Genomic DNA, 10,317 nt, shown 5'->3' with positions numbered 1-10,317 from the left:
CCAACCTATGGACGGCTCTGCAAAATCCAGTTTTATGTATGATATATATTGTTTTTTAAATTCATCCTATTTTTATAACCCATAGTAACCTTATATTGCAGGGGTTCGTCACAATAGTGGTATGTTAGGTGGATCCCCAACTGTATAGTAGCTATTTGGCATTTCCTTGACATAGCTTACATGTACTTGTAAAAGTAATATATAGTATTGGTTTGTGTATTCGGTAATGATATAGTAGTTATATTTAATAGCTATTACTGGAGTTGGGGATTATCACGTATTCAGTAGGCTAGTTGTCATGCCTAATTATACGTTTGTTCTATTACTAGAACATAAATAATATTGTTGAACATAGTAGCCCTGTACTCTATGCAAATAGATACAAATTGATTCTTAATATTAATAGGCTATAATATGTAAATAAGTACCTGGACAGGTGGAAGGTTATCAGGCATGGTCAAATATAATATTATTTTCTGGTCACTAGATTCCCTTTTACACTATTGGTCTAGAACAATAGCCTCATCGTTTTCAGATTCAAATCTATAATAGTCTCAGAATTACTTGAGAAATGCCAGGCGTCATTTTATAAACCCCGGAAGTATGTAACCAAGATAAATAATACGGGTACGACAGAGTCTTCCCGCGCGCGCATTGCGTCACGTCACAGGTAGTGGGAATCCGTGCTCCACGGATTCCACGTCTACCCGTGACCACCCTTACCTGACACGTCACCCGACCCACACACTCCAGCTATCACCCGTCGAGAGAGGAGCTCTCCATTGCACGTTACCAAGCATCACCCCATAGTCCCTGGTAAGTCTGTGTTTTATCATTACTTCATTCCATATCTATGTATTCATATTCATGTCATTGTAAATAAGTGTATATGATAGTGTGTGTACAGCGAGAGTATATATATACCTGTTACATATTATTACTACAGGTTCCCTTGTACCCATCATCGTCATCTACATTATTGAATAAAGACATCAAAGTATCATCAAATAGTCTCGAGTTCTACAAATGGATAGAATCTCTACAGAGTATTAACCTTTTATGATTTTAGGTGATTTAATCTTTGATTTTTTCTAATGTAAAACAGTTCAAAACTCTCTTGGACTTCTGCAATATTTTTTTGATTTATTAACAAAATTTCAGAAGCCATTTATTTTGTGAAGGACTGTGTCCTATTAAACCTACTCTCTTTTTATAAACCTTTAAATTTTACCTGTGGTTTATGCGATTGCCACAATTTAATTGGAATTGCCATTAAAGGTACAGCACATTTCCCGCCTAATGGTAAAAGTAATGATCGTAGTTTTCGAATCTTTGAACAACGTTTTTATCTCTGATGTATAAAAGCTGCTTTTCCATGCAGCTTATGTGTTCGACGATACTGATGATATGTATTGAGCACATGAGAAACTTATGCCAGAAGTAATTGTTGTACATATACCTGCCGGTAAAAATGAAAAGAATAAAGCGCCTTTTATTAATTGAAATCTTTTAAGAAAGCTATGTTGCGCAACAGATATAATCGCATGGAAACGTCTTCCAACTGGGACATTTACTGACAGCAAGGAAATGACGTAAACAACTCCGTAGACAGTCTGTAGGGCCATGTGTTAATTAACGTTGTAGTGATGGCGCAGTTTCTAAAGATTTTTGGCCTGCAGTTAAACCTTTTTTATCTAATAAATGTGTTGGTGAATTTTCTTAAAAGAAAATGACTGCATTGTGTCTAAGTAAAATGACGATTGTGATGTTTTTGACCTTTTCTCAAATGTTGCATGTTATGTAATGATATTAGAAAAGATCCTGAGGGTGTTTCAACTTTAACAAAACCCGGAAGTGTTGTAAATATTAATACTTTTATTTACCCAGAAAAAAAAAAGAAGAAAAGTATCCTTTTATTTTCAAACATGTGGAAGAAAAAGATGTGAAAAAAGCTTTTCTTGTTTTGGAAGTAAAAAAGCAGCAGGTTTTGACGGTATATCAGCTAAGGTTTTATAAGCTGATAAGGGAGCTTTTATTTCTGTAATTACCTCCCTTTTTAATCACTGTGCCACTGAGTCTCGATTCCCAGATGTTTTGAAGAATGCCCTGATCTAAAAAAGCAAGCATTTCCCCTCACTATCGAAATGCTTTGAAAGAATTATGCCTGATCAGCTCGACTGACGTCAACCTCATTAATATACAACAAACGTGGCACGATGACTGCGAAAAACTTTGAAACTTTGAAATGGTGTGTTTTTGGAGGAAACGGAGATTATGTCCGCGGAAGGGGAATACAGTTTACGTGTATATGGGAACGGTACCAAGCATTTTCCGTAGATCAACTAGAAATGTTGTTTTTGATGCAAGAAAGTTAAGTGGAGTCGACTTTTCGACATCGAGAGCTTTCCACCCTTTTCGTATATATGATCATTGGGGTGTCATTTGTACCGAAAATTGATCTTAACCCATAAAACATTTAAAAGTACACTGAACACCTTCGTGACCTGCAGTAGACCTCCGGGGTTGGCGGGGAGCTATCTATCTCTGGCTTGTACATCTGGTTAACCTTATCGTGGGGTGGCGGAGAGCTATCTGTCTCTGGCTTGTACATCTGGTTAACCTTATCGTGGGTTGGCGGAGAGCTATCGGTCTCTGGCTTGTACATCGGTTAACCTTATCGTGGGTTGGCGGAGAGCTATCTGTCTCTGGCTTTTACATCTGGTTAACCTTATCGTGGGTTGGCGGGGAGCTATCTATCTCTGGCTTGTACATCTGGTTAACCTTATCGTGGGTTGGCGGAGAGCTATCTGTCTCTGGCTTGTACATCTGGTTAACCTTATCGTGGTCTAAGATACATGGTGTCTCCTTTTAAGTTAGTTCGTTCAAAAGTCAACTATCATTTTCTCGGGCAAACCGGTCAGCTGCATTTATTTCATCGCAATCACCAATGCCCTTTCACAATCACCAGTGCCCTTTCACAATCACCAGTGCCCTTTCACATTCAAAAACAGTTTGCTTCCACGTTACTTGGCAATCAAGTTTTTGTTGAGTGACGACTTTTGCAATAGCAGATGTTCTGTTGCCAGGGAGAAAAACCGCGTATACGCACGTACGGATCAAACACATCATCCCTCCCTTGCACACTGACTGTAAGATTTTAACACAAACTGTTCGATAACTTGTTAAAAGTGTCCATGATTCGACTAAAAATAACATGGAGGTTAAATCGTTTGAAATGTTGTGGTTTTTTCATATCGAGGACAAAAAGATTTTTTTCTTGATTCCCTGATTCTGGCTACGTCATCAAGCGTTAAGACTCAACTTCAAACATTTTTTGATTACTATCTTATTTCCATTTTGACTCCCTTACTTGTATGTAAACCGTGATCGAGTTTTAACAACTTGACCACTTTCCGTAGGAATTTCCGGGATTTATCCGTGGTAGACATACTTTCATTATGTTGTGAAAAAATGGATGTTCTGTTTCATTATTTTAATGTAATATACAGTTATTCTTTATCTGTTTTCTTCTATGTTTTGAAAAAGGTGCGTGCTGCTCTGAAAATTCGAATTTATTTTGTCCATACTGGTGACATAATTTATAGTGTTTAAGAATATCTGTAAGCCAGTTATTTGATTATTGTTTCATAGTGACTGTTTATCTCTGTTATATATTGTGATATGTAAATGTTCCTGTATCGATAAAAGGGCGGATCGCCCTGAAAATTTGACAAATTTCTTTGGCTTCACTGTCGTTATTACTTCTTTTCCCATAAGCCAGTTATTTAAAAATATAATTGATTGTTTTTAGATTTGTTTGATTTATGCGGCAACAAAAGACAAAAGCTTGTAGTCCATTGGCATATCAATACATTCCACAGCAACATTTGACGATCAGAAGTATGGTTATTTGTTATCTTATTGTCGAGCTTTGTCCCTCGGATAGTATTTGTCAGTATCGGGGCGAGATAAGGAGACCTTTCTTAAAGTTAGAACATGATTTCCGGGATTTATGTTAACTGAAAACAAACAATATGACAGTATGATCATTATGAACAACATCGTGTTGAGTAAACGAAACACATATAGGACTGATACACGTGATAGGTAGAATACCGTTCTACACATTGACCTGCAAAATCTGTAAAAATGAAAGTCATTTCATTTTTGTTTTTATGGAACTGATTATGATACCCCCTGTCACACATCTTAGTATAAAAAATGGTATTAACGAGCTGTATTAAGTAAATATTAGTAAAATTGGGAATGTTGAAATAAAATTCCGTCTTTCATTTTCATTTTCACAAGCTATACATCTACGATCAAATAAAGTAACAACTGTCAAAACCTCTTTACTAGTAAAGCAGCTTGGCGTCGTAATCAGCCTCCACATTTGACACAAAATATAAGTTAAACCCAATACCAACTTCGAAACAGTTCAAATGATAAATTTCTATTTTTATGTTTTTTGTTTTTTTTGTGACAGGTTATCACACCAATCCTGGGCCAAAGCCTGATCAGATTTTTGAAAGATCACCAAATATTGACATTTTTCAAATTCAAGTTTAAGACAAATAAAAGTCAATATTCATATGCGACACAACATACAATATTTAACGTACACATGCTTTCATTTGGCTTAATTTTATATTGGTTGATTATTGTCACAGTGATACACTATACACATACATATGATTATAAAAACACCTCACTCCATCACATAATCAATATTTGCAGTGAAACTTCAATATATACAAAGTTCCTTTCCCGATGCTGTATCTCACCGATTCCGGAGCCACGGTTTTCATGCGATATCATCTGCTGATGTCGTGGTACATTTTGTATGATACAAACTGTAGTCGCAGTGTTCTGTCACTGGTGCATCCATTTTGTAGGAATCTCAATGTGGAACAAAAGTCTGGGCGTTGGTCGTCTTACCCACAATCCACCTTCGGCTCGGAGTCTATAAAGACCAGACGGGGTCTATGAGCCCGTGGACCCATCCTAACCCAGAGATAACTACTGTTGAGTACAGTATGCCTGCCTGTCATGTGACAACCCTTTTAGCTGCTGATCTTGCTTTAACGACACTTTCAGAGGCGTTAATCTACCGCGGCTAGGGTTCGTTGTGCCAGCATCAGGACATCAGGAGAGCTTGGCTAGAGTTAACCAGATGAAAGGGAAACTTTTAAACTATGAATACAAGAATATCAATAAGTATCTGATATTATTTCACTGCTTTTATATATAATGAGACAAACTAAACAGATAAATATTGGACGATTTCGAGGCTTTAAAAGCCAATCTTAGTGAATTACAACAATTTTATTTTTTCACGAACCCACTGGTTTAAGGTAACCAATCATTGAGCAAATGGGCCTGGTAGTCAAATGTACTGACTTTGAAAGGGGTCTGCTATCTGCCCGTCTTGTAAGTTATAGAAGTAAACTTACAAAAACAAGTAATATCTCACTCTTCTACGTCAATATCATGAGTAAAGTCTAAAAGATCTTCACTTTTTTATTAATTATATATGCATTGTAAGCATATTTAATGAGTGATTACTAGTTACTCCCATACATGTTCCGTTAATATAGCAAACAGGTTCTTTTTTAAGGTCTGAATACAAATTCTACATTAATATCTGGGAAAAAATATGCAACGATCACCATGTCTACGGGCTTTATCAGTATATCTATCTTGCGTGTACTCAGAGTAGCTCACAAATATAATGGTAGATCTAGACTTCCAATAAGTATTCTACCAGAACAATACCAAAGTAATAATCTACCAGAACAATACCAAAGTAATATTCATCCAGAACAATACCAAGGTAATAATCTACCAGAACAATTCCAAGGTAATATTCTACCAGAACAATACCAAGGTAATATTCTAGCAGAACAATACCAAGGTAATATTCTACCAGAACAATACCAAGGTAATATTCTACCAGAACAATACCAAAGTAATATTCTACCAGAACAATACCAAAGTAATATTCTACCAGAACAATACCAAAGTAATATTCTACCAGAACAATACCAAGGTAATATTCTACCAGAACAATTCCAAAGTAATATTCTACCAGAACAATTCCAAAGTAATATTCTACCAGAACAATCCATCATTTAGTGACTCGTCATGCAGGAGCCACAGAGAGCTCCGCCCATCGGCAAGCTACATCTAAGAATCACAGCCATACGGGTACATACGAAGTGGAGTTTATCATCGACAAATAGTGGTAAGGCATGTCCTGCTATTGTCTTAATATGTATGCAATGCATGTTGATCAACATTTATCCTTACATACTTTACCAATAAACGATATGGCACTAAACTGCAATATAGATTTCCCTGTTATGGCTTAAAACACTGAATACATCAAAAAACATTTTAACAAATTTTAGTTTCTAGCACCGATACTAGACACCGGTTGTATCTTACTTAAGCATTGAACTGTTTTTTATGGTATTTATGATCTATTTGAATGACACCTTTGCAAGCAAACAACATAATGACTTATTTGCTTGCAAAGCTGAGTCATTCAAATAGATCATAAATGCCATACATAAACAGTTCAATACTTGTATTTCAGTTTTCGCTGCCTCTTATGTTCTTTTTTAACTTATAATTTATATTCAAAATTAAAAGATATGTCTATAGGGTGATTTAAGTTTATTGATAAAACTCTGAGCTGAAAGTTAGATTTGAAGTTGTTTTGATTTTCCCCCGGAACAAATCGCGCATGGACAAATACAGTGAACACCGTAAATTCGACCTTGTCCTCCACGAGGGAGTTATTTTTGGAAGTTAATCTAAACTTTTCTCTTTGCTCATTTTGTGTATTTGTTGATTGTATGGGAACCTGACAGCAGTCGGTAGATTCTATAACATCCTCGTTATTTGACATGTCGTCAGAAACTGAGGAATGGTGGATGCGAGACGCATGAAACTGATAGCGTTTTAAGTGAGTGATCTTGCGACGGAGCACAGGTTCGTTACAAATGTCTGAAATGTTTATGTGTGCTGTACGTGACTTATATCAGTAGGTCTGTGACAAATGTGTCAGTAGGTCTATAGAATATGTGTATTTCAGACATTTGTAACGAACCCCTGTTGATCAGTGCAGTGTAATAGACGATATTTCTGATAAATTGCATGAGCGTTAAAATTGTTTCCATTGCCGGCATTGGTGATTTCAACCGATGTGCAATTTGTACGATATTGCAGACATTGGTCTTGTTTTGGTTGTAATAAAATTATTTATTTTTTTATTTTGCACATAAATTTACAATCGTATTTTCAAATCTCACAATGCCCAGCAATATTTCAGCAGCCGTCATGTTTATTTATATTGGATATTGTAGTTCACGGGCAGTGTTGTATTAATACGCTAAGAATTGTGTCTCGTGATGCATGGTAATTAAAGTCCCTGGATCTCAAAGGACAATTGCCATGACTAACAAATGTCACTCAAAATAATCACTCTATTTTTATTTTGTAAAGTTACTTACCTACATAATAATGTGTTGTAACAGCAGCTAGGACCTAGGCCTCGAACTGTCCGGGTGTGTTTTTGGATACTCCAGAAATCACCCACCGACCTAGATAAAGTTATTCTAATAAATTTGTAGTTGGACCACATACAACGTCCCAAGAACTTTTACTTTCAAATTGTGTAATAACTCCCTATAAAAGTATTGTTATAGTATACTCGTTTATATTGCAGTCATCAGATAAAAATGCGATGGAAGATTGCATTGGCGATATTACCATTGACGGGATTGCTATACGTCATCTGTACCTATAATAGTAAGTAGCATACACAAAATGTAGCACAATATACACACTCAAATGTTGTTAAACAATGAGGACAAACACAGCATATATCTATGACCTTCAAATGTGTCGAGGTCACATTAATAACAAACTTGATAACAAACAAACTAACATAACTGGTGTATTATCATTATAAAATATTGAAATATAATATTAATAACTTTTATCAAAGTGGGTCACAGTCATTTATTTGTTTTACCTGACTATCTCAGTATGCTTCTAACAAAATAGTACCATGCTAGACCCTAAGAGGTTTTAGAAAAATGGATACAGTGATATACTTTCACAAATTTTACTGTTACGAGAGAGAAGAAGTCATTACTCATAAGAGATTATTACGTTAGACCCAACGAGACGTCCAAATTCTCTATTTACTTTAAGTCCTTTGACGTTTTATTAAAAATAATGACTGTTAAAAAGAATGCATTGCACAATGTTTAATACAAGAGAATCAATAAAAATGCAAATGAATTTGCAAGCTAACGTATATTTCCGAACCGAACTTCTTCAGTTGAATAGTATTGGGCAAATTCAGTGAATAAATTTTCAGCGGATACAATATGTTACATTTGGTGTTTTGATTAGCGTTTGTCAATGTTACCGAACAAAGATTTCAACAAAACAGACTATAACTGATAGGCAATAGAACAAAACAGATTATAACTGAAAGGTAATAGAACAAAACAGACTATAACTGATAGGCAATATAACTAAACAGTCTATAACTGATAGGTAATAGAACGAAACAGACTATAACTAATAGGCAATAGAACAAAACAGACTATACCTGATAAGCAATATAACTAAACAGACTATAACTGAGAGGTAATAGAACGAAACAGCCTATAACTGATAGGTAATCTAACGAAACAGACCATAACTGATAGGCAATAAAACAAAACAGACTATAACTGATAGGTAATAGAACAAAATAGACTATAACTGATAGGTAATAGAACAAAACAGACTATAACTGATAGGCAATAGAAATTTGCCCCAAAAATGGTTCACGACTGCAATCTATTCATTTGTTCAGCAGGAGTAGACCTTTTCAGAGATGGTTGACTTAGGACGGTTATTTTCTTTCGTGTCCACGGTGTATGTAGGTTTTCACTGTTAGGGAGTCACCTGCTATCTATTTAACCAAGATTTATTTAGCGGATTTCGTCCATGACGCAAAAGACGCTTACATTTCCGATATATCTGTCTTACTCCCCTTGCACTCTTTACAATGCTCTCTATATGTCTTTTTTAAGAATTTGCTTAATTTTTCGTGTTTGAGTCCGAATTACATTTTTGTTGACACTTCAGTATTCTGTGGTTGGTATTATTCCTTGATCAATATTGTTTTCTGTTATTTCTATTATACTTCTAACTAGGAGAGTTTGAAGTGTAAGTCCTCAAATGAAAGCATACTCCCGAGTTGTTATTTCGAGATAATTCTAATGTAGGCAAAAGTGAATATTTCCCTGATAAATACCACAATCATTTGAACAATTATTTCCACCAAGAATTTTAAAATATGAAGATGAATTCGAAAACAATTATTTATTTTGAAATGAGTCAACAAAATTGCAGCGGTTTTGAAAAGGGCAAGGAACTATGGAAATTTAACACTAGTTTACTTTATGATAATGAGTATGAGAAGAAGGTAAAAGATACAATTGAACGTATAAAGAAACAACATGCAGATAGTACATATGACGGCAATATAAAAGACATTGACAATAACGATATTAGATGTTCAATTGATGACCAAATTTTCTTCGAAACTGTTCTGATGGAAATTGGAGGCACAAGTATTTCTCATGCAGTACATAAGTCAAAAACTAAAAAACAACACCAAGAAAATGAATCAATGGAAAGTACAAATAGGATAGAATCTGAAGACAATTTAGCAAATACAAATGTACATTTGATGTTTTACACTAAAACAAAAAGAAAATTAGAATACATCACACAAACCAAAATGAAAGGACATATCATTAGATCTAAGTTAACTGGATCGAAGAGGAGGGAAAGGCTACACAATACTTCTGCAGTCTATAATCTAGGTCTTTTACTAACAAAACAATATATAAACCAGAAAAAGTTAACGAAGAGATGATTACTGAACAAAATGGAATCCTGAAAGAAATAGAAACATTTTACACAAAACGTTACAGTGAACAGTCTCAGGGTATATAAGATGTTGATCCCGACAACTTACTTAATGAATTTGATTTGAACAATTTAACAGAGAATCGAAAGGAAACTTTCGAAGGAAAATTAACAGAAGAAGAGCCTGGAAAAGCTTTAAAAATATGAATAATTGTTGATCCTCTGTAACAGATGGCTTTCCTGCAGTCTTTTAAGCTCGCCGGGTCCAAAGGACCAATGTGAGCTTATGCCATACCGTGGCGTCCGTCGTCCGTACGTCGTCCATACGTCGTCCATCGTCCGTCCGTCAACAATTTCTTTACACGACTTCTTCTT

The 10,317-nt window shown here is 35.3% G+C and overlaps 1 protein-coding gene across 2 annotated transcripts in view; it reads left to right on the top strand.

The window, feature by feature from the left end:
* Positions 1 to 654: 654 nt before the first annotated feature.
* The window catches only part of LOC110456625, a 28,176-nt gene continuing 18,513 nt past the window's right edge, over positions 655 to 10,317 (top strand). For both annotated transcript variants that reach the window (XM_021507471.1, XM_021507463.1), the window contains exons 1-2: positions 655 to 816; positions 7,733 to 7,815. In XM_021507471.1, the coding sequence (XP_021363146.1) occupies positions 7,746 to 7,815 (70 nt within the window). In that variant the 5' untranslated portion in view covers positions 655 to 816; positions 7,733 to 7,745. The remainder of the gene's footprint in view (positions 817 to 7,732; positions 7,816 to 10,317) is intronic.

This window comes from Mizuhopecten yessoensis, unplaced genomic scaffold, assembly GCF_002113885.1.
Source record: "Mizuhopecten yessoensis strain PY_sf001 unplaced genomic scaffold, ASM211388v2 scaffold1027, whole genome shotgun sequence".
In the NCBI taxonomy this organism is placed as follows: domain Eukaryota; kingdom Metazoa; phylum Mollusca; class Bivalvia; order Pectinida; family Pectinidae; genus Mizuhopecten; species Mizuhopecten yessoensis.
Note: the sequence above shows the minus strand (reverse complement) of the source record. Positions and strands in the feature narration are given on the sequence as shown.